Below are 27,640 nucleotides of genomic sequence, written 5' to 3' on the forward strand. Positions count from 1 at the left end.
GGAGTCTACACATGTGCAGCCTCGAAATGTCTCGCTGCGAAGTACGCCGGCCTCGGTAGAATTCCAAGTATGCTGGACATTGGAACGGTCCTTCGGCGGCACTCGATGACGTAGCATGCTTGAAATAGTGGCTTTGGAGCAGCCTTCCTTGACATTGAGAAACACCCACTGATTTTGGAGGTTTGTTTCTGCTGTGAATTTTAGATCAAACTTGAAGCTGCACTAGCTGACAGATTTCAAGAATAGATTACATTTATTCATAAATAAATTACACCAGTCTTATTTCAGTGATTGGAAATGAGCAGCCTTGTTTGGAGGTAATAAATGCAGAACACATGCTTACAGAGACATTTCCATGTGCAGGAACACGGTACAGGAAGGAAGCTTACAGTTAAACCACATCAGATGCCTTGTTCCTGTTTACATGACTCGGGTAAATTAATACTAGCGTTGCCTGTCAAAGGGCCCCCACTTTGTTAGTTCAAGTGCTTTAAACATTTAAGCAAAAACAATAAAAAATCAATGTATTAAACGGCGTTACAATAAAAAATATTCAGGTAGTTGACTATGCTACTGTTTTTAAATGAGCTAAAAATACAAATCGCTCCACTCCCATTTTGCTAAATCCTTTTCATAGTCAAGAAACAATTTAGTCTTTTGTCAGTTCATTTACACATACTTTCACAATCATATTTGCATCTACTCTGTTTCTCTAAAATGAGTCAAGGAAGAGCAGTGATTAGGCAACGATCAGACAGGATTTACATGAAAACGTTATCTACGTCTGTGTCATCATGAACAGTGGACATCATTCCCTCACACATGCATCTACAGGCTGGTCACCTTCTGAGGGGATCCAAAACACATTTCCAATAGCAGTATACATTTGCAGTTTCATGGTTGTTGATCATTATATTATCTGTTATATTTATTGCTCAAATTAAGTTTTTCATACACATGAACATAAAATGAGACCTTAAGGTACAAATGATACGCAGTAAAAACACATGTTCTGCCTCGACTTGCCTTTCACCGTACACAATCAAACACCAGCGAGCACCTTCTGAGTTAAAGAAAACACATAACTAATAAAGTCTGAACAAAAAACGTTTTCTATTAAATATATTAGTCAATATTTCTGTCAAACTCACCCAAAACACAATTAATACTACTTCCCCAACTTTCCCTTAATTTTAAAATGTCATATACTGTACAAAAATAAAATCAACATTTAAAGCCATGTATTTAATACTACAGGGATTCTCGAAGCACTGATTTTGTGTTAACTACCAACCTGTGGATCTTTTTGTGAAATATTTGAATATTAATACTTTACTGCCTGCATATCCTAAACCCCTCGGTATCCTAAACCATTGACCTTGTTGCATAACTACAACATTATTGTATTAGGGTATAATACACCAGTCTATCATTTACCACTTGTTGAAAGGACCATTAGTTAACTGTAAGGTTTTAAATAAAGCTGTTGATTGCTCTGGGCTGTTTGTGACATAACACATACGTAATAAGGCTGGAGAAGGAGAGCGGATATCAGAGTTCCCATCTGTTGGTGCAAACGGACAAATATCAGACAACAGAGGTTTCTTTGGTAGGTGCGATGATGAGGATAGCAGTAGGACGTAAACATGACTTATCTTAGGCTCTCGTGTAAGTGTTGATAACTAGACATCCACAGTAAAAAATAATGCTTCAAGTCCATTAAAAGCCACTGTGAGGAAATCTGTGTTAACGAGACATGAGTTTGTACAAAAATGGAAACATGACTTAAACATATTCAGCTTTTACAGATAAACGCATACATTTGAACGAAGCAATGGCTAAACAAAGTGAATTGACCCCTCACTCGACATGAACTAAAAATAAGCTCTCTTGACCGAATACCGTGGGGAAAAAGCACTTGTTTTTACAAAGGTAAAACAAAGTTACCCTAAATGTAAAGACTCTTATTTATGAATACGAACAGTATTGCACATCAAGATAGACTCCTTCTACAGAGTGAGGGAGTCAAAGAACTAACCAAACACTTCACTGTCACCACAGCGCTAGCTCACAACTACTGTAAAGGAACTACAGCAACGTGACGACTGTTTCTTTCACACAGAAGTTGATTGTAGCTATTGTTTTTGCTGCTATTTTATCAAATCAGTCAGCCTACCACCTCCAATACTTATTTAAATCCTTACAAATTGTCTTTAAATCATAGTCATAGGACGATAATGTTATCGGTGCTGTAGTGGCTGGACAACAATGGTAACATGAGCACACCGTTATTGGACGTCTGACCACAAACTAGACACATTATTACTTTACATTATCACCAGCACCAACGTCACTCCTGGGTGAAATAGCTGCTGCTAGTATTTTTCGGTTGCCAATCATATTCTTTGCAAATATTATTTAACTCAGGACTGATCTACATTCAGTAAGTGCTGCAAGGTTTTCCATTTCACACTTTCTCTAACCCCCAGATACAAGTCAAAACAGAAGGTTAAATGATCAGTGACAATTATAAATTCTAGCTTAATGAAGGTTGGCTTTAAAATATATAAATAAGAAGATGAGCTAGACTGGCTCTAAAAGCTTCACTCAAACTCTCAGGTTACACTCCCGAACACAAAAGGTAAATCTGTCTCACAATAATGTTGCAGGATATAAATGAATAGAAAAATAAAGGCAACTATATCTGTGGTTGAATGAGTGAATCCTGTCAGACGTTCAGTGTTTTAAATGAAACCCTGTTACTGTGGCTTTGTGTAAAAAATAAAATACCTTGAAATGACCTGAATTTCCAAAGTAAAATGTGATTTTCTTTCCTCGCAGTGATGGTCAGATATAATAAACAAGGCTCTTCAGAGGACAGTCCTTGGCTTGTGACAGTAACTCCCTTATAAGAGTAGCTGGGTTGATATTGGGAAAAGGGCGGCCATTCTTTTCCTTTTCCCTCCCCCCTCTCTCCTCTCCCTATTAAATGTCCCGTCTCCATCAGTGCAGGCCTGTGTTTTGTCCTTCTCTGCTTCACTTGCTGATGAGGAAACCTCCCATCCATCGTAGCTTACAGGCGAACCAGCGCCGCAGAGGGCAGAAGTATTCAAAGTGGAACTGCTGGAATTCAGGCGTCTTGCGGATGTCTCTCAGGAAGGCAATGTCCAGGTCTGACTCTGTGAGCATGATGAGCAGCAGCAGCAGGGCGAACAGCAGCCCGATGGTGACCAGGAACAGCCGCAGCACGCTCAGGATGAACTTGTTCAGCTCCTCCGCGTCGCTGGGTGGGCCCGGCCTGCTCTTCACCAAACGCAGCGCTCGCCTGCCGGATGAAAACTCCGCGGTCTGCCCCTCCTTCGACGCTCCGGCCTCTGACTCCTTGTCCTCCACGCTGCGGGGCGCCCCGTTGAGGTGGCGGTTCAGAGGGTTCTCCATCCCGTGTTCGGCCACAGGTGTGGAGAGCATGCTGTCTGAGGGGCTGTACGCCTCGTCGGAGATGACTGCCGACGTGCTCGCCTCGCTGCTGTCCATCATGCTGCCTCGAGAAGACATGAAGGAGTCGCCATGGGAGACGGAGCGCACGGGTGTGGAGTGGGCGCTGTCTCGGAGGGACTCCAGACCTGAACACAAAGGAAGTTAATGAGTCAGACATGTTTAATAACTGGGAGGCATTGTTGCAGAACACATTAAAAGACAGATTCTGGCATCAGCCCTTATACGGTTTATGGGAAATGTATACGTTCTACAAGCCACTGCAGCAAATGTGTGACTATGTAGAGGAGAACCTGTAAAAGAGGAGGTTTAAAATAGAGATTCTGGCGCAAGTCCTGAGGCAGAGATCCACTCAGCCTCTTTGAGATTCAGCCTGGCTTGCTGGGAATATTTCCTACACTGTGCTCTGTTGACCTTTTATTTGATCATTTGTATGGGGCTAGAAGTGAACCAATATTAGTTTTTTGCTCAAGTGATGGATGCTTCCCTCTTTGTCATGTTTTTCTTTGTCCTTTTGAAATACTTAAAACTTGCTACTCCATCCTTAAATCCAGAGCTTAACCCTGAAGTATTTAGTTCATTCCTCAAACACTTCTCTTCAAGGAAGTTCTCCACCTTGAACCCACAAGAAGAACCCCAAAAGGGCAGCACTCAATAATCCTGCGAGACTAAACCATTTCTTCTTGTTACCTGCACCGATAGCTGGCCTGTGGCAGCCATGGAGTTGTGGAGGGACAGCGAGCCTGGAGGGCGTCCTGGAGCTCTGTCCTGACCCGGGAGCAGAGCCCGAGGAGGAGGAATCCCCCGGGAGGGCGGGAAGGAGCGGGAAGACCCCCAGAACTTTACCCAAGAGCCTGGGTCCCAGAGACAGCACGCGCACATTCATATCTCGATAACAGTGGTTGACCATGCGCAGGTGAACGTTCACCTTGGTCTTGATCCGGATCAGACACTTCACCATGGTTCCAGTGGAGCTAAAACACCGGTCTGAGACTAACTTACTGCTGTACTTCTATTCTTTATTCTCTCCGCTCTTGAAACAGCCTCCTCTCTCTCTACTTTCCTGCTGTGTGTCTTTGTCATTGACTGCAGCTGACTAGCTAAGATCCTCCCCCCCCCCCCTCACCACAGGGAGCCCCCACATGCTGGCAGGCATAAAGATAAATGGAAGGACAGAGTGAAAGACAAGGAACAGGAATGTGGCTCACCACGGTCCCTCCCTGCCGTGACACACATGGCGTGGCCCCTGACAGCAGGAGCTATTTTCAGGCTGAGATATTATTACAAGTGGAAATGCCAGCGCAGACAGAGCAACAGGACAAACACAGGGGGTTTGTTTCAGTGTTACAACAAAGGGGTGCAATATCAGAGCCTACAAGAGAGGGCTAGTTTATCAAAATACCCTTTTTGAGGAAAACAGACTATGCTACAAGTTTATTTAGTTTTAGAAAGGCCTTACAACTGAGAGGAAATAAATTCACAGTGAAAGCTTTGGCTAAAGGTTAATAGCCTGTTGGAGGAAAGATGGGACGTAAGTGCCCTTTATAAACTGGCAGATTGAATTTCCGATGTCAAAATAATGCCCCTGGCTCAAGGATCTTGAGTGTGTGTGTTTCAGAAAGCGAGCATCAAGAGTGCAAGATAAACATCAAAGGGAAGAGAATGACTGACACTCGCGAGTGGGGGGTCGCTCACACGGAAAGGCTACTTTTTCTGAACAGGAAATGTGTGTGTGAGTGTATTACAAATTGTGTAAGAGCCTTAGGTGTGTAATCTATAGTTGATCAAGTCACACGAGTGATTTCCAACCAAATTGTACCCCAGAAGTTCACCACATATTGAGATATACTGTAACACATGGACTAGTTTGAAAGTTAGTGTAACTATATAAAATAATAATAAAAACGATATGCAAAACACTAGCATAGAATAGTATAAAATCATTTTTGTATAAATTAACATTCAGTCTATATAGTTATTAGTGGTGTAGAAACTTCACTTAAATAATTTAAATTGAACACATTTACAGAATAATAAAGGGTGTCGGATAAAAGCTTACTTAGGTTAATATAAAAAGGCTGTTTGGGTACATCTAGGGTTAAAAAGGGATGGAAACACTTGACTAACAGATGTGCAGACTGACTAACATCTGCATTTTATGACAGTTTTTGTCTATTCTTTAGAGGTTAGGTTAAGAGTGAGGTTTACCCTCCATGATGGAGATGTGCACAGCTCTCCGTCGGGTCCTGGGCACACTGGTCAGCCGGGGGCCGTGAGTGATGGAGGGGCAGCTCCGACTTGGCACCATGCCGGCCCTGGACAAAAACACACACCCGTATGCACATGTCATACATTCAATTAATATTTTTCTTCCACATTTCAGCAACATTTCGAGTAGTACACAAAATATTTCCTATATCTATGAAGATAAAGATTTATTATAAGGATTCTGACCTGTGTATCTCGGGAGGGTCTCTCTTAATTTTGGCACTTTGTTCCATCACTTCTTTTGCAACCTTTCCACTGAGAAAACATAAATGTGAATTCATAAACCTAAATCAAGCACTGCAACTCAAAGCTGTCCTTAATATATAAATACTTCATAATCATAACCTCTTCATGAAACGTATCAACAATATTTTGGGAGCAATTCAATACCTGTATCTGAAGCGGCTACCCTTGAAGAAGAGATTACTACTGGACACAGTGCGGACTTGACTTGACTTCTCCAACCTGTAAGGAAAGGGAAAGAGAAAACATCATTAACATAATAATAAACATTGTGTACTCTATGCCGTGTTGTGTCTTATGGGCTGTGACTCACTTGTAAAAGGCCTGATTCTCCACGCCACATTTCCACAGGTGCTTACAGGCCTCAGGTGTGGGTGCAAAGAACGTCAGTATGATCTTCTTATCCTGTAACATGTACATTACATTAAGTCCTACTTACATCATATATTACATTTGACTTCAGACTCCATGGGGTGATAATGACTGTCATCAAGAGGACATTTACTGTCTAATTAACTGAGCTAATGGCCACAGTGCATTATAACTGATCAATCAGAGCACACATTTTAAATACCAACTCTCAGACAGTGGCCGTTTCTCAATGTCGAGTATACCTGCTGCAGAGCCACTACTTCAAGTATACTACGTCATCGAGTGTTGCAGAATGCTGGGTATTTAACATGCATTTAAACAGTCCTTTGGCGCCACTCGATGACGTAGTATACTTGAAGTAGTGGCTCTGCAGCAGGTATACTCGACATTGAGAAACGGCCAGTGGCTTTACTTTGCATTTTCCTCTGCTCAAACCCAGGGCTGACACTTCTGCCCAAACACTTCCCATTTACTTCACTATTAAGGATAGATTACACTGTCTCCCCACTGGCTGTGTCCCCATGAATAAAACAAGGCCACACTCATTAGATTCCATGAGCTCCACAGGCTAGAAAATGGAAAGTTTTAATAATGCATGCACATACCTCTGTTTGATTTGCATATACATGGAATGTCTTCGCTTCGAACTTGAGTTTGGTCACCTCCTCCCTGAGTTTGAAGTACAGAGACAGACAAAACAGAGGATGGACAGACAAAGAGGGAAATGAAAACAAATGGAAACAAAAGAAGACGAAGTGAGAAAGAGAAAACAAGAGGAACAAAAACAGCAATGGAAGCAGAAAGAAGGGAGATGCAGAAATGGATATATGTGTTAAAATATTAATAAAGCCTAGAGGAGAATTCACAAGGCCAACAGTAATTCATTTCAGGATTCAACAATCTCGACAATATGTGACCAATCACAGAAAATGCCAAGAATAAGCTGATAGATATAAGGAACGATGATATTTCTACAGCAACACCACTCCAAACTGCTCAGACTGTAAGGCTGGTTGATTCAGCTGTAACTAATATCCTTTGTACGGATCACTGGTTACCCTTTGTTTCATTTGGACTCCTCGTCCAGTGCTTGCACATGAATCATGATATATTGGAGGATACTTTAATACCTGATAGGGAGCGTTGTTTTATTACATGTGTTTCCTGCAAGATTGAGACTAAATATAGGAGATATTAAAACAAATGTTTGGAAGTTTTCTGGCACTACTGAAAAGCTGCAAAGATGTATGTTCTCATTGTCCGCTTTATATATTTAGTTATTTCTGCTTTGTACTTAAAATATTCCATATGGAGATTTGGGAAATGACTTCATCTTTACACAAACAACTACAAAGTCCTCCTCATGAATGTTGGCATGCACATACAGAATGTATCATTTTGTCCAGTTCATCTGAACTCACCAGTTGAGGAGATGGACCCTCCTGTTTCCTTGCAACACAGTGAATCCAAAAGGAGTAAACGCCAGAAAAGCTGGGTTCCCGGACACATCCTGAAGACACATGAACCAAAAAAAGGTATTATTACTATAGAGAAGCAATTTTAAAATCACAGTAAAATAACTTTCTCTTGTAAATGTCCTACGTTGATAAAGAAAGACACTTGAAGACAGTAAAGTAACAATTATATCAATTCCATGCTCGACTTTGATCTCACATTAAAGGTGACCTATCATGCAAAATGCACTTTTGTACGTCTATTATACATGAATATGTGTCCCCGGTAGGGCTGAATGATTAATCGATTTTAAATCGAAATCGCGATTTGAAATGATGCGATTATCAAACCGCAAAGCCTGCGATTTCTTTTAACATTCTTTTTTTTTTACAATTTTTTTTTTTTTCTTCTTGTGTGTCAGTCATCCACACCAATCAGAAGTGCTGTGCTCCACATGTACCAGCCATTGTTAACCAATCAGAAGTGGCCCATGATAGAAGGTGATAGACAGATTGTGACAGATTTTTAAAGTGCCTGCCCTTTCCAAATGGCTTCCAATGGAGCTTTCCTAGATTGTTTGGTGAACCATCTGAGTCAGGTTAGTAATGCTCCATCACATGTTTCTATTACAGGGTGAATCTTAAACTGAAGCTTGACTTTAAAGCAACCCAACGGAAGTTTCATGTAAGTTTAGTTCTTTCACTTGTAGCTCGGGGTGCGGGGGTGCTAGAGACAGGAGTACGTTGATGCGACCTTCCTAGCCGGAGTTATGTCCGCATTTTACAATAAACTTCCGTTGGGTCGCTTAAAAACAAATATCGCAAATGGAATCGCAATCGCAATATTTGTCAGAAAAATCGCAATTAGATTTTTTCCCAAAATCGTGCAGCCCTAGTCCCCGGTGTTCCAGGGAACTCACCAAGTGTCAGAAAACACAACCCTCTCTATTTTCCTCCATACCCAAATCTCTAAAAAAGGGGCTGCAACGGATCTGATACAGACTGATCCAGATTTGAACACTTCTATGACGTCACAGAAGTGGCGCTACGGCTATTGGGCCAACTCCACCAATCAGGAGGAGACAGCCACGGACATTGCCGTTCAAAAGCGCTGGAGATGCTGTAGTACATATGCCAGGCCTGTAGATGGTGCTGTTCTCACAGAATCAGCCCATGCAAAGACAGTGTTAAATTCAGCGAAATGAGGAATGGCTAAAATGCATGATCTGTTTGGTATTTTGAAAAATAAAAAGTATAAATATGCCTTATATAGGTATGGTCCTACACTATATTATTCAAATATAGCATGGTAGGTCCACTTTAACTTAAAACACGTACAACAACAACAACTCATTGCATGAATGTTAGATTCAACACAGACTCATTGAAAGCAGAAGCTCATATTTCCAGAATAGATATATGTTTTTGTAAACAAACACCTTGCATGGATGAGGGTCCACTCCATACGTCTCCAGGTTCTGAGCCTTCTGGAGGAAGTTGAGCTCTGATATTTCAGGGATCTGACCTCTGGAGACAAGAACAATAAGCCAGTTAACTCGCATTCACAACCAACGTCAAACTATTACTGTGTTGTTCAATTTCATCATCATTTGATTTGAACTGCGTACTGTTTTTGATAAATGTGCTGAAGTCTCTTCTCCTTAGCGTATTGACATCTTTTAAATTGTTGATTTTATTGCATTTCAATTGTCTATTGTTTTTTTACTTGTACTTGTGTTATGGCGTGTGAGCTGTACTGTGTGATTCTTTGTATGTTTTGTTTATTTGACTGTACAGCACTTTGGTCTGGAGGTTTTAAAGTGCTTTATAAATAAAGCTGTATTGTAAGTCAAAACATTTACTCTCTGTCAAACAAGCACATGGTTTCCTATTCTACCCTAGTTTATCATTCTGCCAGCAGTGTGATGAATTTTCAATGTTCAGGTGTAGTTTTTTACTTCGCTGACAGTAAACTATTGGGAGATGCATATCTGATTGTTCCAGACAACATGGAGGCAATGACCTATAGAGGGCAGTGCCGGACCAGGCGGTGCCTTTGCCCACCTGGGTTTACCCTATCCCATCACCCGTGAAGGCATCATCTGGAGGAGTCTGACAGCCTCACTGTGTGTACCTGCTGGGACAGGAGGCTCTGACCTTGGCATGCTCTGTCTGGCTGTCTCCCACTTTAAGGGCAAGGAAGCAAAGCAATGTTAACTCAACCTGACCGCCACTATAAATTCACATCAGTCCCTGAGCATAAAACAAACACTGCACTATCTATGAGAGAATGACATAACTACCATCCTGAAAATCCAGAAAGGTAGTCATCCCTTGCTAACCATTTTAAAGATAATGACTGGGGACCGCATCCATCACCCTGGTCATCGCCTGCTGTATAATGTATAAGATTCAAGGCTTTTATTGTCATTGGTGCATAGCTACAGTGTAGTTATGACAATGAAAATGCATAAATAGTGCAGAATAGTCTATATACAAGTGATTGGAATATTGATATAAGTTGCAAACAGATGAATGTTATGGATGTTGTTTAAAAAAAAGTGCAAAACCTGACCTTTTACTGTTAAAGGAGGGGACATGGCAGCAGCCTAACATCTACCTAAGTGTTTTACGAGAGCAACAACTTGGGAAAGGAATCAAGAAACTTCTCTGATAAATTATAAAACCATAGACTTGATAACACTGCCTTTTATTTTCACTACTTCTGACATCCGACCCTTGGAGATTCAATCGTGGCAAAATGTTCCTAGACTCTTTGAACTATAGCCACCTCCAATAAGGGCACGCATCCTTATTCACCCAGCCGGCCAAACGCTGCAGTCTGAAGGGTGTTTTTGTCTGCTTCTGTCAATAGCCAGGCATGTGAAGCATCAGGGACTGAACTGAACATGTGCATGAACATTTCAGTGACTTGTTTTGCAGAAGTGGGAAGGAAGGTCTACAGAGAGAGTGAAGGCAATGTCTGCTCAACAACACAGCACCAAAAAGATGCTCAAATGCACAGAATGTAATACTACTTAAGTATCCTGGAAATGTGTGTGAAATGTGGTATTTGGTTCGAGGAAATCAAAACACAACATTAAATATCAATAATGTCTACTGTATCTTAAAGCATGGTTATCATGTATACCAGGGTGTATGCAGGAATCCTGAAGTCAAATGTAATTCCTTTTAAGACCTTTTTTAAGACCCTTTCCGTACATTTTAAGACCTCATCGCCACTTCGAATTCCAAACGGTTACATTGGCGACACACTTTACCTCACATTGACTATATACAGTATTGATTGTAAGATAGCAGAACTAAACAGCTTGTGATAACTCCTTATCATAATTCAGATAGAACAAAGCACAAGAGAATTAATTGTGTGACCAACCCAATGCAAGGTTTATTAGAAAAAGAAACCATTAGAAAGTAGTATTCGATTTAGACATTGTTCCCAAGAGATGCAAACTTGCGTTTCCCCATAACGATGTTGTTTAACAACCGGCGTAAATGGACCTTTGCGCGCTATCAAGCAGTGAGCGTGCGATGTCCTGTTCAGATGACGTCAAATCCAACGGGATGCCATAAATAAACTACACAGAATCACACTACACACCTACGCAATGATTACATTCAGGCAGACTGTAGAATACAACCTCTTTGGACCATTTATATACTTATTGGAAACAAGATACAAAATGTAACACCTTGGAAAATGCTGTTTAATACTTTTTAATAGTTTTTAATAGCCTTAATTTTCACTAAATTGATTTATCAACTTTTAATACTTTTTAAGACCCCGCGGACCCCCTGTATACACACATATCATTAGATTAAACAACATTTTGAAATTGCAACATCACAAACTAAGAAGTTCTGAAGAAAGAAAATAATATAAATCTGGGAACTCTTGATTGGAAACATTCACATTTTCAATTATTCAACATGTAGGCAGGGGAAGAACTGAAATATGTGTAAGATTGCTCCAGGGTCATGAATTGAATGCTTTGGGTTTTCTGTATGAAAGAAAAACGGTGTCACTATTAAGGGAAACGTTATACTCTACACCACTGCTGAGAAATACCCATAACCTCAGGGGATGGTCGTGTGCATTAGACAAAGGCTCAACTCTAATAGCAAAGTGCAACTGAGACAATGGACATCCTCTGCGTGTCGAATTCATCTGTCGTAAGTGTATCCAAAACGGCATCTTCGTAAAGCTAAAAATAGCAACTGTATTCTGCATGAGACGAGCCAACTACTACTGGAGGGAGGAGTGGGTTTGAACCAATGTTGACCTTAAACAAAGCATGATGGTTTACCGGAATAACCTGTGTGAGCAGATTTCAGGCGCTCAAATGTGTGGTTTTGGATTTTGAAGTGAAATGGGAGACAAAGGTCCACAAACCGTGGGTTATTGACCTTTCCTTTAAAGGAGTCATCGTTTGTGAGAGTGAATGTGAATTGATTAAAAAACCTTTGAAAAAATGTTGGCTAATTTGTAACAACATTTCTGTATACGAGGCATATTGTCTATTAAATGTAAATAATGCATTAGCACAGTCTTTGAGGGATTTCTGACCTATGAATTTAAGATGCTCTGTAAGAGTTCAGGCTGCAGCACCAACTGTGAGGTGTGTGTTCAGTGATGCTCTGTACTGTGGCTGCTGTGGAAAGTGAAGGGCTGTACAGGAAGACAGGGGCATGGACAAGTGTCACCTTACATCAGCTCAGTCTTGTGGATGTCAGCAATCCGCCGCTCCAACTTCTCAGAGTGCTTAGGGAAGAACTGGAACTTGGAGCTGTAGCCATCTGGGTGTTTGCCGGGGTCGTGGTCGCCAATTTCAGCTGGAGAAAAGTAAAAAAGACACAGAAAAAGGAAAAGTTATGATGACTTTTTAATCCACTTATGTCTTTACAAATGTGATTGCCTTCCCAAATCGAATGGTACTGGTTGCAAGTATTAGAAGAAGTACAAAATGCAACAATATGTGAACATAAAATATGATCCGAATGTTCAAATCTTTTCTGCAATGAACAAATGATAATGTTGGGCTGATGATTCTTAGATTGACTGTAATCATACATTTCTTTTCAAAGATTCAACCTCATGTCAAACACGTTTTTTAACATGAAAAGGCAATCAGAAATTATTATATTGAAATGTATGTCATTTTTTATCTTTGTATTGAATTACTTTACCAAGGAGCATTTTGCCACTTTAGTCTTTGTATGTGTTTGTCCAAACCAAAGCCCACATTACACACATTTGTTCACAAAGAACATTAAGTCAAGGTTTTGAATACACCTGGGCACACATGGGGCACATCAAAAACAAACAAAACGTAACCTTGATTCCATGCAGTACTTATTTGTTTGCCATATTGGTACTATCATAAATACCTGCCAGTTTTATTCTGTGGCCAGCTTCAGCAGCCGAGCTTACAAACCGCTGACATCCGTTCACTGATGGTGGAGGAACAGAGCAGCGGAGGAGTTTGGCTACATGTCTGCTCTCTGGGGAGATCTGTACTGCTCTGGCAGCATTACTGCTGGAAGTGGATTTTTGAGAGCCAGAAACATTTCAGTTTATATGTGTAACTGACATTATGGATTCACATTTTCTGACGTGCTGTCGAGTGCCTTTCTGAGCAAGAGGCACCTGGTGGGAAAGCTTTACAGAAAGGGAAAACTCAGACTGCCACTTGTTTGTCCAGGCAAAGTGCAAACACTGAGTCATGAGGAGACAAAATGACAAGCAGATTGTCCTTACTGTAAAAACTGACACAAAAAGGCCTTCAGTTAGCCCCAGCTGAAGTTTTCACAATATTCTCTTATGGTGTAAATAAAAAGATGAATAAATAAATATATATAATCTTACATTGATATGTACAGTACAACAAGCAATCACCCAATGTCTTCTAAAAACCGGCTCATTGTATTGTGGTGTTCACAGACTCCCAAGACTATTTACACTAAGTAATAATTCTGTCTGAATATCTTTCTGTGGTGCAAAGAGCTTATTACATTTCAATGTTTTACTTTAAGGTAAAAACAACCAATTCAGATTTAAAAATCTACATCAAACAAACATTATCTTTAACCTCTGAACACGCTCTGCTTGCAAATTTGCTCACACCCACACTGCAAAGTACATTTACTATAGCAGAATGTGAGCATATAGACAAATAAAACACAGCTGTTAATTAACAAGCTAGGCTCATATGGCAATCAGAACGTCTGCCGTAGATTGTAAAATAATTGAATAATATACATCAAAAGTGGTAAACAAACCTCTGAAATGTATTTACAGTTTTAGTTTAGTGTGCAATTCCATCTGTGGAAGCTGAGGTTGGTTAACAATAATATTGAATCGCCTTATTTCTCTTTAAAATAAAGTGTGGGATCTAATATGTTTTTAGAATATGTCAGAGAGGACGCCATGACACTGCGATGTCAGACTTGTATGAGGACATTTAAAGGTCCCCTATTATACTGTATTCCATCAATATATTATAGGTCTCAGATATATACAAACATGTCTCTGAAGTGTTTGGCTCCGAACACCAAACAGATCATTGCAGCATTACCCATAATCCCTTCTGTTTCAGTCCTGTTTCAAAAGTGCTGATTCTCTGTCTGTTACTTTAGATGAAAATAAGGAGCCCCTCCCCACGCCCCTCTGAGAGATATTTGATTAAAAAGAACAAAATGGTGCTCTAGGAGGAGATTCAGGTGATAAGAGGGGGGGGGGGGTACCTTGGTTGGTGATTGGCTAATGGTTACACAAGCCAAAGAAACGTTATGACATCATAAAGTGGCCAGAATCTGATCAGCTCATTTTCAGACAGGTTTTTATATAAATGGATCAGAACAAAAAGTCTGCAAATCTTTTTTCCTGAAACTTTCAGAATGTCTTTTCACAGAGGGGACACATGTTGATGTATGAAAGACATGAAAAAGTCGATTTTGCATAATAGCTGACCTTTAAGAGGAATACATCTAAAATGATTGCCTTGATACCTTGTAATATGTAGGCAGCCAACAGAGCAGCGTCGGATGTCTTGCACAGGAGGCGGCCATGGTAGAGATCCCTCTTAACCTGCAGGAAGACGAGATATCTGTGGAGTGGAACACAGATAAACTGATTTGGGTCATTATTTAGATAATATCAATGTGTACGGAAACGGTGGATATTTCGGTTTAAAGGTAAAGTGTCCCTTGAGGCTGCAGGTTTGTCAATGAGATTGTCACCCGAAGAAATCATGAAAATAAAGACAACTATACAATGATAGATTTTGACGTGTGTTGGCTAGTCTTCCTTAGATTTGATATCTGTGGTTATTACAGATAAGCTAGTAAAATGTAAAATAAATGTAGCTGCAACCATTCTAAAAGGTCTCCTATTATAGTATTTTTAGGCACATGTTATAGGTCTCAGATATATAAAAAACATGTCTATGAAGTGTTTTGCTCAAAATACCAAACAGACCACCCATTTTAGCCCTGCCTCAAATCCCTCTATTTCAGCCCTGTTAGAGAAGTGCTGATTCTGGGTCCGTAGCTTTAAAACAAAAAATAACACACGTTGCGCATTGATAGCTACGTTTCTGATGGGACACATATTTATGTATAAAAGACACAAAAAAGTGCATTTTGCATGATAGGAGACCTTTAATGTTTTTCATTTTTGTAAAGCACTTTGAAATGCCTTGTGTTGAAAGTTGCTATAGATGAGAGTAAAACATACGTCAATTCCGGGCAAAAATGTCGGCTCCGCCCACTTTTTGGGGAAACCAACGCTGTCATTTGAATGGCGGTCAATACAAATTCTGAAGTTGTTGCCAATCCGATCAGAACTTTTAGAAAACCGTGGATTTTTGGATCGTCAAAGAGCCCGATTACGATGGCCAGTCAGGCAAACAATTACATTAAATCATTGGAAATCGACGATTGGGCTATATATATGGTTAAATGAAAATCAGTAGGCGAGGCCGTAATTTCTCCAGCTGTTACTCTCATGAGCGAGGCGGAAAATAATAGATTTATCATACCAAAAAGCTGCTGTGTCGTTTATTGCACCTCAAACATTAAAACAAATCCAGAGTTACGTTTTTCTGTACTTCCTCAAAGAAGGAAGGACAGTAAAAGAAGAGCTCCGTGGCTTAAGGCCATTCAAATGACAGCGTTGATACCCCGAAAAGTGGGCGGGGACGTAATTTTTGCCTGGAAGTGACGCATGTGTTACTCTCATCTATATAAATAAGTGTACCTTGACATTAGTCTAGAGCCCCTCTACAACCGACTAACAATGACTCTATAATTACAAAGCATATGATTGGCAATCAAAAGTTTCTTATTGGAGCATTAGACATGCAGCCAAGCTCGAGGCAGAACTTGGGCTAAAGCATAATCATGTTGGGAATTGACTCACGGGTCTCAACATCCAGAGATTACTCATATGTCAATTTGACCGCTAAGCAATCATTTCAAACGCCTGATATTCTGCTTTTTCTCCAAGCAGCAAAGCAATAAATAGCAAAGTGGTAAAAAATATTGCTATGGGCGGCATAATTGAACCGTTTTACATCCTGCCGCCACCTTGGTGTAAATTACGATATATTAATAGCTAAAAGCAACATGAAGATGTATGTTTATGCTTGAATGCCATTTCATGTGACGGTTTCCACTCAGAACAGGTGGAGGAGGATGGAAGGGTCCCTTGCAGGCTCAATCAAAAAGAACTAGATTGCAAAAGAGAGATTTCACTGCGTGGCGTGGCAGATGGATGCGATTTACATGGATCCATGCGCTTGGAAGCTCTCAGACTCACTCCTCACTCTCATAGCAGTTTGTTCAGCTGTCAAGGATGCCACACTCACTAGAGAAGAAGTGAAGAGCTTCATGAATGCAGCTTACTGTATGAATACGGAAATATTCAACCCCCCCCCCCCCGCCGCACGAAGACTCACTGTTGGGATGGATATAGTGTTTTTATTGTGTTCTTGTACGTTCATTATTGCATTGACCCATGATGAAGATTAATTTAAATAAAGGGGCTCTATAACGATTTTGGGGGGTTTCCCCTTTCCTGTAGTGTGTTATATCCTTTGTGTGAATGGTCTGCAAAGGCTTAAATCCCAAAGTTCCCTCCAGAGCACTTTCTCTCCCTGCCTGAAACGCCTGCATTGGACTCCATATTTTGTGACATAATGACATCACTATGTAACACTTGCTCTTCTATTGGCTAGCGCTCCAACACATTGAACGTGATAGGCTAAGAGGCGGGAGATCTGTAAGCGGTTGACCAATCAGAGCCAGCCAGCTAACCAATCAGAGCAGACTGGGATCTGGTTTCAGACAGAGGGTGAAAAGAGGTGCAGCAGCACAGGCAGTATGAGAAAAATAAATAACTTTTTAACATTAAAATATATGGAAACATGTCACCGTAGAGGCACAAAATACAAATATGAACACTCTTTAAAATAGTGTAGTTCAGGTGACCTGGAATAGTAATTTCGATAGAGAAGACGGCGTACTGAAAAGAGATTTTAATTTTCCTTGAACATTTATTGTAAAACTATTACATTTAATTGTTTTACTCAATTAAGTTGGGAAGGTTACATAAAGCAGCATCTATTAAAAGGATTATCTGTTCAGACTAAAGCAAATACGATTCATAAAAACCTCTAACAGGCTGTAGTTACATCTTTTTTAATTATCTAAAAGAGTGCTGCAGAGGCATTCAATTATAACCGTTAAGAATAAGAAACCTTTTGATCTGCTTTTATGAAACAAGAAAATGAATAGAAAGGCAGAAGACAGAGACATCCTCTGTGGTTTAATAAAATCTGTCTTGAAGTGCCACAGAGTTGTTGTTATTATGTCAGCATTTTACATCCTGGTTATAACGGCCAACATGTTTTATTGTATGTGATTGTCCCAGGTTGAGAGTAAAAGGATTAACGGGCCAACTGGGTTGAACTTCTGTTTTAAAATAGACATCTCTTTTTCCACATTACTGTTGATATTACCAGTGAGTGGTCAAACAATGAAAAACATTATCAGAAGTGTTAAAGGATGTCCTGGTTGCCTGTTGAATGGTTTGCTAATTATTTCTGATGTTATTGGACCTTTTGATTCAGAAAACTGTTTGCTTACTCAACCTCTTAGAAAATAATAGTGGCAAGTGGTTCAAAGCTACATTAGCAGCTAGCATAACACCAGAAAAATATTGCTGAGCTGTCTGTGGTTAAGTTGCATTGTTGGTGATTTAAGTGCTGAGTTTGGCCAGTTAAGGAGAATCGATAGAATTAAAAAGACCATTTATTTAGTTCTGCTGCATTGATTTATATAAAAATAACACTACTCACCATTGTGAGCCAGATACAATACATGAAACAGCGTTGCAGTGCTAATTCAGTGGAGCACTCAACGACTGTACTGCCTTTTGTATAATGAGATAGTATTAAATGATAACGAAAGTTGAGAGAGGTAAATCAAATCAGATATACATTAGACTTAACCCCACCTGCAGCCCATCATGCGATCCTGAAATCTTACCTGGTGATTTCCTCTTTCAGGGCAGCGGGGTCAGGTGGGTAAAACTTGACTCGCAAACACATGGTGAACGGAGGCTGGGCTGAGGAAGAAAGACAAACATTTAAAATGAAATGCTTTGTTTTTAATTTGGTTGGTAGGACTGCTGGCTCATTATTTCGGAAATGTTTGCAGAGTATATTAACCACATTTATGCTTGTATGTTTTTTACTTAACCAACTAATGAGGTGTGTCAAATTATATACTTACATTTTATTTGTTTGGCAATTGACTTTGTAAACTCCAACCAATGCTGAAAGAGAGAGAAGGAGAAAGAGGTAAAGACCCGGACAAAGACTCTGTGGGTGCTAAACTCTCAGCCTGAACTCTGATTGCTCAGCAGCTGAGCATGAGGATGTGTAATCCATAGCTGGAAGGCACAGTGGAAGTACTTTCACCTCCTTGCTTCCTTTTCATTTACACCCCCTTCAACAGCGTCTCCATGCAGGGAGGCGATGAAGGATAATCAGGAGACTGCTGTTCTCCGTCAGAGTGCTGAACATCGAGAGACCAAACTCTAATCAGTGAGATGATGACACGCTGAGAATAATGGTGCATTGCGCTCGCAGTCATTGCAAAACACAGCGATGCTGCTTGCTTTTAATTAATAACTTTTTTAGGAACACCTGCATTCACATTTTCATAACATGTCTGTCATCCACTCTTCAGATGCCCTTTGCATTTTAGAAAACAACTTCAAGCCTTGAAAGCATTTTTGAATCGCATCCACAGTCCATATTGCAATAATTGACAGATAATTGGTCAGCAATGCAAATCCACCAAGAACTGTGTTGATTTATGTGATAGATATTCCTTTTTGAGTGAGGAGTATGGCCTTTTGCCAGCTTGCATAATTGACCTGCAGGCTAACCTACCTGTCCTGCATATATTCATTTATCTAGAGGAGAAAAAAGACTCACTAGATGAGTAAGACCTGGCATGTATACCTTACACATCCATCACTGCCTGTGAGACAATATAAGCTCCTCTAGGTGATCTACAGATTTCTAAAGTAGAGATGGTCAAGACTGACTGGGATAATGTGCCACCATTGCTGCACAGGGTTTCATTCAACCTTTTAGGATTAACATTTGAAGAGTGCGATCATCCTTAAAAAAGGAACACAACGCTAGATTATCTTTGAACACATTCAAATGTTTTTTACAGACTAAGTGATTTGCTCTGTGAACCTTTGGTGCACATTAGGGTTTGCTATAATTCATTCAGGCAAATTATGCAGTTTGGGTGAAGTAGTTTTAATTCAAGGAAACAAATGACAGATATGTTTGAAGAAAGAATGACACTTGAAACCAACAAAAGAAAAGAGAGTAACGGGACCGAAGAAAAGTAGGAAACCGGAAACGAAAGGAGGAAAGAAAGATGCCAGAAAGAAGCAAATGATGATATGTCACAATGTCACGCATTAAAATGAATTGATTCAAAACTGAACAAATGAAATAGAAAATAGAATCCTTACCCTCTGCTTGTCTGGATCAACATATCGAATGCCAAAGTAGTCTTTCTCCAGCAGGTTGAGATGGTGGCAGATCACGTCGAACAGGTACTGTCCCTTGGCGTCCCGCTGAAAGAGAAATTATTCATAATGAGGGACAATAAAGAGAGAAGGATAGAGTGGAGGAAACTTCTGTGGAGCAATGCAGTGGGAGTCACCGACTCATGAAGGAGACACGGGACGAGCAGGAGTTCTGATGTCAAACATGGATCTTTGATGCAAGCATCGGCCGGAGGAATTCATATCACAAGTCTCTCACATCTGTGGAGCTTAGAAAGCCAGCGTTCTCACAGACGTAAACCCCCCCTGTGCCCACCAGGTCAGGCCATAAAACCTAGTATCAACATACGACTGCATTAACACATTCCTTACGGGAGATTAGAAGCAGGGATGGTCGTAAATGTCAACACACAGAATAGGTTAAATGTCTAGGAGTAAAGACAAAATGAATCCCTAATAGTTAGAAAATAGAAAACCAGCTACTTCCTTTCAGATCTTAACCATCTCGATATTTGCATATTCACAGATTCAATTAATGAACCTCCAGCAGATCATTCACATGTATGTGCACACTCACACAAATCGACACCGCCTAAAGCAGGAAATAACATCGCACATTATACAATGAAAACATTTTGGTAGAGTCACAATGTGTTTCCCTTGCCAACAGGAATTACATTTTTTGGAGCATCCGAGAAGTTAGATCAGCCACCAAAAAGTACTTTAATATTTCACCATCCTCAAGGGGGATATATGGGGACTATCAAATATTCATATCAAGGCTGCAGCCACCTGTGAAAGCTTTGAGAGATTTCTGCAGCAGAACAAAGCAAGCAGTGAGACGAGGTGTGAGCAAAGGAACGGCTGAAGAAGGAAGAAGCCTTTGTCAAAAACCTGACCCTTCCTCATATATGAATACCCAGTACTGCTAGGATGGGTTAAAGCAGAGAACACATGTCACTGTGTGTGCTGTGTGCTCTGCATGTGTGGCCATCAAAGAGGGTTTCATCCCTCCAATTCTATCTCTACTTTGTATATCTTTTGTACCATTAACCATACTGTAAATACAATTTCATTCGAACTTAAAAAAGAAGCTAAATGAATGTAAAGTACTGTCAGGTGTTACAGTGAGTAGGAGATGAAACAGGCCTGGCATCCTGGCAGTGTGAGCACGGCTCTTGCATAAAGCTGCGACTGCCCCAAAAGACTCATTAAAAACATATTTTAATGAAGTCTTTATTTAGATTTAATGGCAACCATAAGGTAGATGCAAACAAGGCTGAGGCTGACGCATAAAACAACATGAGGCCATAACTGGGGCTTTGGTTACAAGAGATAAATTCAGCTCTGAACTATGCGCATGCTGTTCAGCTAAATAAGAGGATAGAAGTGCAACATATTAGAGAATTATGTTGATGAATGATTTCAGCGGGGGGAAAGAATCAACATCATTTCATTGGATGCAAAGGTAAACATGATAAGGTCAGATGACAGTCCAGACAGGTCAGTAAGCCAGTTTAGCTGATTGTCATCCTTCTTGAAAGCAACAGAAAGGGTTTTAACGGTAGCATTTTGGGAATTACATTTATAAACCTTCTTTGGAGAGGTTATTAGAGGCTCGAAATACCAGGTAGCTTTACTTAGCACCACGTCTGAAAATGTGGGGAAACAACTAGACTTGCTGGGGTAACTAAATCTATCTAAACATATTTTTGCCAATGCGTAACATTTTGAAATAAAGTGAGGTCACATACAGAGGGTGTGGGGATATTCAAGTAAATACAAGACGGTGGGCAAGCTTTTCAGAGTACAGATTACGCCCTTTTTTGAGATTGAAATAGTTATTTGAACATGCAAAGATCTCCTATTTTTCACAAATGACATTGCTAGCTATTTTACACACACCTTCAGTTACTGATATAACAATCAGGAGACCTTGGGATTAATTTAACAGTCTATTTCCATTGATGTATTATGTTCTGTTATGTGTATTATAGGCTACAGTATAGCTTTTCTTCCTTCAGCAGCAATGGACACTATAAAATATCCAACTGTGCCCTTTAGAGGAGACAATGCATTCACATGAGAGACACAAAACTGCATAGTCAGAGAAAGTCAGAGGCGGAAATATGAGAACGGAAGAGGAAAAAGAGAAGAGAAACACAAAACCAAATACAGAGAGGGCAAGAACTGAGAGGCCGGCTGACACAAAACACTATTCACAGCAAAGCAATCCAAAAAGAGAATACTAGCAGCAAAGGGTCCTTGTTTGAACCCTTTTCAGATACAATCCCTGTTGAGATATACCGTTTACGACAAGGTGAGAATCTCTATGACGGAGCCTGTTCACACTTCTGTTTCACTCAATATCAGACGAAATGGCAGCACAAACACCTCTCAGGTCGCATGTGGATAAACACTGCCAGGGCATGTTGAGATTTGAGTGGATGCCCCTCTTTAGGTGGGGTTAAACCTGGGCTATAATGTCAAATAGCACTTATTTTAATTCCGGGGGAAACTTCAAGTAATTGGAGTCAGGACTCAGAGAGACACGAGGAGAGCTGGAGCTTTGATGGCAAACACTGACTGAGAATTCACAAGACATGTCACGGGCCACGAGTTGACCACACGTTTGAGATGCCACAATCAATTCTGAAGAACCCTCCTGTAGCTCAAGGTTTTAACTAGTTCAGAGTGTAATAATCAACATTCTTCAAAAGATAGACTAAACAGCTGAGGACACTGAATCACATTTGTTGTCGCTTATGGCTCGGGGCCATCTACACCCGAGAAGGATGTGTTCCAGGTGTCCCACAACAATAACTATCTCTAACCGAGAGTTGCCCGGTCACAAACTGGCAACATCAACATTATGCTAGGGCAGCCCCTCCTTAAGGTTGGTCGGCTGGGTCAGAGGGCGAAGGAGGACATGCAGGGCAAATGATTCCCCAACAGTAATGACTATGGAGCCTTGTTGTGAAAGATTGCTTATTTCAAAGTTGTCTCATTGAAAGAAAATAGGTTACATTTCCTCAGAAAGTCAGACTGATTGCCTTAAAGGTGAAGGTTAAGATATAATTAAAGGTGGGGTAGGTAAGTGGGTAGGTAAGTTTGAGAAACCGGCTCGAGATACACTTTTTGTTATATTCCATGGAATGCTCTTAACATCCCGATAGCCATGAATATCTGAAGAGCTTTGACAAAAAATCCATAAAAAAATGTCATCTGTAGAAGCCGTAGAACTGTAAAAAGCACGACCAATCATCTGAGCCGGCCCGGCTAAAATAACTGGATGGCCTACCTGCCTGTCAGCCTTCCATCTGTGCACAAACTTATCTCGTGCCCTCATTGGTCATGTGCGCGTTCGTGTGTGTTGGAGGAGGGGCTCTGTAAGGAAGTGGCAGATTTGTTCTATTCTAGCGCACTCGAGCTGGTTTCTCCAAAATTACCTACCCCACCTTTAATGTGCATGAACAAGTGATAAAGTGGAGCTTCTCAGCATCTGGAAATAGAACAGCCTCTCAGTTTCCACTCCTTCTTTCTTTAATCTCTGTACGTTTATAATCAGATTGATAAATTCCCAGGATATGCAACTTTCAACTAGCGCGTACAAGTCTTTAGCTCTATTCACACTGTAACCCTGAAATGATCCAATCATTGCAGGCAGAGCTGTATGTAAGGACACAAATGTCAGAAAATGTTGGACCGGACATTGAGCAGACTTTACTTTTAATGTCCACTTGAGCTCATCTTGAATAGAGCCGCTCATTGTTTGCAGAATTTACAATATGCGAGTTACCACGTTTCCATGTTGCAGCACACTCTACCTAGTAACCAAAATCAAACGGAGTAGAGAGTGAGAACGCATCTGACACATATAATGGCCTTTTTGTGTGCTAGATCTGTGGAAAAGGAAACTCTGGACAATAATTGGACCTGAATCTCCAGAAATAATCAAGAGATCATATGAGAAGACAACACTCTTGTTCATTATCACCACCCTGCCGAATTTGTTAAGCATCTTTTTATTGACTTTGTATGCAGCCATCCTGCCTTTAAAATAGATTTTGCATTCAGTCTGACGGACCACAGTCTTGTATCCTTTCTGTTCAGACATTCTCTATCTGTGAGTGTCAGCACTTTATTGAAGCTACAGTATATAGTATGACACATATTCAATGAAATGTAAAAGTCCAAAACGTAATTGAAATTGAACAAATACAATGCTTGTCCAAACAAAATCTGTAACAATGATCTGAAGAGTAATCAAAGAGTTGCACACAATGGCAGGATTGCAAGGGTGCAAATTAAATCAGTGAATGTTTAAACCTAACGCCAAAACCAAATATGATATAGTATATATCATGTGCAGTTGTGTCGAGTTATGCACTTGCCAGACCAGGTCCCAGGATGCAGTGGGCTGACCCTCCATCTCCTCTGTCACTGTGTCTGTATGTCACCATTTACACACTGACGCACCAGGACAGGCCTGCCGACTGTCCCAGCAGCAAAAATAGAAACACAGACACATGTAGAGACGGAGCCTCAGCCCTCCTTCCTCTATTATAAATGTCGTTGGTGCACCTGTGAAACCTGGAGCTCCCACACATCTTCAGAGCCTGAACCTCCCACTTCCTCCATCTGCTGTGCGCTGTAGTGGAAACCACAGCGCTGCCCAAAAAAGACTTCCCTTCTTTCTTTCTATATATGTGTGTGTGTGTGTGTGTGTGTGTGTGTGTGTGTGTGTCTGTGTGTGTCTGTGTGCGTGTGTGTGTGTGTGTGTGTGTGTGTGTGTGTGTGTGTGTGTGTGTGTGTGTGTGTGTGTCTGTGTGTGTCTGTGTGCGTGTGTGTGTGTGTGTGTGTGTGTGTGTGTGTGTGTGTGTGTGTGTGTGCGCGCGTGTGTGTGTGTGTGTGTGTGTGTGTGTGTGTGTGTGTGTGTGTGTGTGTGTGTGTGTGTGTGTGTGTGTGTGTGTGTGTGTGTTGTTGATCCACATCCAAGTTATGAAACAATAACAGAGAGACAGTGCAAATCATCACAGTCCAACACTTCAGAAAATAAATGAAACTAATTAATTAATTAATAACAATAATGAAAGAGGCCCTATTCTGGTTTTTGGGGGTTCCTTTTCCTGTAGTGTGTAATATAGCTTGTTGTGCTTGTAGATGGTCTGCAACAGCCAAAAACCCTCCAAAGGGATTTCCCCCCCCCCACGCCTGAAACGCCTTGATTGGACTCCTTTGTGTACTTCCGCAACATAGTGACATCACTGCAGGCTTTTACTGGCTAGCGCTCCAACACATTGCATTGTACACTAAGGGGCGGGACATCTCTAAGCGGTTAACCAATCACAGCAGAGCCAGCCAGCTAACCAATCAGAGCAGACTGGGCTCTGGTTTCAGACGGAGGTTTGAAAAGAGGTGCTGCAGCACAGACAGTATGAGAAAAATAGAGAGCTTTCTGAACATTAAAGTATTGAGACATGTCACAGTAGAGGCACAACATACAGAACCTGAAAATGAGCTTGATATCTCCTCTTTAAACAGGAAATCTGACTCCTTGAAAAAAAAATCCATGCGCACAGAACCAGTGTTAGCACACACACTTTGTACGATGGATTTATGAGCTGTTACAACACACTTTAAATGGTAGGATTTAATAAAGCGCTTGTGATCTGGAGTCTTCTATCGTGCATTACAAGGAGTGCAGGTAATCCCATTGTTCCTGCTAAATTACCTGACTCCGCACTCGGATGCAGTTTGCAACGATGAGATCGAAGCTCACTATAACTTTGCTCCGTTCTCATCGTCTGGCTCGATCAGACGGTGGTAGAATAAAGCAGCAGAGTCTCTCTTGCCCTCAGGCAGCTGACCAAACACTTCTGATGAATATGTGGTGTTGTGTTGCATACTGATGAGAGACTCTGAACTTCAGTGCAATGGCCGCGGCTCCTCTGGGAAACGCAGGCCGGCTCTGAGGCAGAAACATTATTGATCTTAAGTTAAGTGTTCTTCAACATCCTTATGAGATTTAAACCCAGAGCGAAACTGCAGCTAACTAGTGGCTGCAGAGAGGCAATACTATATGCTGCCACCTTAAGCTCTGTTTTATTGTTAATAGATAAACTGCAGATCTTCTTTGTGGTTTGTGGCCATGTGATTTCAGTGTGGCAATTGCTTCTCTCACGCTTTTCTCTCTCTTGGGTTGCTGGGGGGGGGGGGGGGCGATGGCGCAACAGCGGTAATTAAAGTTTCAAAGTCTCAAAATGCTACAATTGCTGTCACAAACTGGATGAATGTGAAGTATTTTGTTAAAGGAGGATGAAAGCGTAATTAAGGAGCACTATTGGAGTGACTTTGATGGTTCTTGGACTCAGGATTAATTCATTTGGATTCCCGCTGAATGAAGAAATTAAAGGACAGCAAAAGTGGAAACAATTCACAAAGGGATTAAACTGTTTAAAACACATGCTCAAAGTATGCCGGATTTTTCCGTTGTGTTTATGTGGATTCAAAAGTCGTAAATAAATCGTAAATAATCTACAAAATGGAGGAGACCGATCTGATCGGAGCAACTGTGAAAAATAATCCAACTGAAACCGGCATGGACAATGACTATGTTTTAAAAATGCGCTTATCCAGAAAAGCCTGGTTTGGACACTTTACGGGCAGAAGAAACATTTCTATTAAAGAAAGAATTATACATTTCTGTCTTTTTATGCCTATAATAGCTACTAACTTGAATTTGTATTCAAATTAATTAATCAATTATTTTGAATATTTTATTGTAATGTAGAGACAAGGCTTTTAGTGACAATCATGTATTGCTTTGAAATTATAAGTAAAAAAAAAAAGAAAAAAAAAAGTCTAAATATGATATATACAGGTTGGGAACCACTGGTCTAAACATCATGGAATTGAGAAATAAAATAATCTGCTATTGAGATAAATGGCTTTAGTTCACTGAATGTGAATGCATTGTGATTTATTTTTATTTATAAAGTTCCACATTGTGCAAATATATAAACTTTAGCATCTCATAAATATAAATAGTACAATCTAGGAAACTGAGTACTGTAAATGTCTAGCAATCATTCTAAAATGTCAGGTGAGCATGTGTTAAATGTTTCACCATACATTATTCAAAAATGCAGTCCAATTTTAGTTTTCATATGAGCGCTGAGTTGGCTGTAGTAATTGGGCTTTAAACACTGATTTATTGAGTTGAATTAGTAAAACGACAACACATTTCAGATCCGGCAAAGCGTGGTTTAAATATTACCTACTGTCATCACATCACGATGCAGATAGCCGGAACTATTAATGAGCTTTATGTCAGGCTGTTTCCTTATGGCTTCATTGGAATTGGAATTAGTCTGCAATGACAGTCGCTGACAGATTCAGATTTTTTGTTTTTAAGTGTGTGAATAGCTGCACTTAATCTACCAACAAGAATGTTTTCTCTACAAGTTATATATCTAGATGTAGATCTCTCTTAATCTGCTGAAGTAACTAAATATCACTGTGTCCTGATTTTAACAACACATCTGAAATATTTGTATCCATTACAGACCAGTTGAAGCCCCTCGTGTGCGATTAATCAGGGTTAGATCTGTGAAGCTGGCCCCATAACATATCTACAGTCCTTTTGACAAATGGTGTTTACACTTAGCAACCCAAACCAACTTCCCAG

General features: G+C 40.5%; 1 protein-coding gene across 2 annotated transcripts in view; it reads right to left on the bottom strand.

Moving 5' to 3' along the window:
• Window positions 1–230: 230 nt before the first annotated feature.
• The window catches only part of LOC307027561 (FERM domain-containing protein 5-like), a 75,566-nt gene continuing 48,156 nt past the window's right edge, over window positions 231–27,640 (bottom strand). Inside the window, exons 2-14 of one of the 2 annotated variants that reach the window (XM_079662508.1) lie at window positions 19,915–20,019; window positions 18,648–18,690; window positions 18,402–18,480; window positions 14,862–14,959; window positions 12,563–12,686; window positions 9,272–9,359; window positions 7,800–7,888; window positions 6,984–7,047; window positions 6,320–6,411; window positions 6,154–6,228; window positions 5,950–6,018; window positions 5,704–5,810; window positions 231–3,623 (exon numbers count right to left, since the gene is read on the bottom strand). In XM_079662508.1, coding sequence (XP_079518634.1) covers window positions 3,037–3,623; window positions 5,704–5,810; window positions 5,950–6,018; window positions 6,154–6,228; window positions 6,320–6,411; window positions 6,984–7,047; window positions 7,800–7,888; window positions 9,272–9,359; window positions 12,563–12,686; window positions 14,862–14,959; window positions 18,402–18,480; window positions 18,648–18,690; window positions 19,915–20,019 — 1,620 coding nt within the window. In that variant the 3' untranslated portion in view covers window positions 231–3,036. Of the gene's footprint in view, window positions 3,624–5,703; window positions 5,827–5,947; window positions 6,019–6,153; window positions 6,229–6,319; window positions 6,412–6,983; window positions 7,048–7,799; window positions 7,889–9,271; window positions 9,360–12,562; window positions 12,687–14,861; window positions 14,960–18,401; window positions 18,481–18,647; window positions 18,691–19,914; window positions 20,020–27,640 lie in introns of both variants that reach the window. The other variant, XM_079662507.1, reaches the window with a different exon arrangement.

The sequence above is a fragment of the Notothenia rossii genome (genome assembly GCF_949606895.1).
Source record: "Notothenia rossii genome assembly, chromosome: 2".
Lineage (NCBI taxonomy): Eukaryota > Metazoa > Chordata > Actinopteri > Perciformes > Nototheniidae > Notothenia > Notothenia rossii.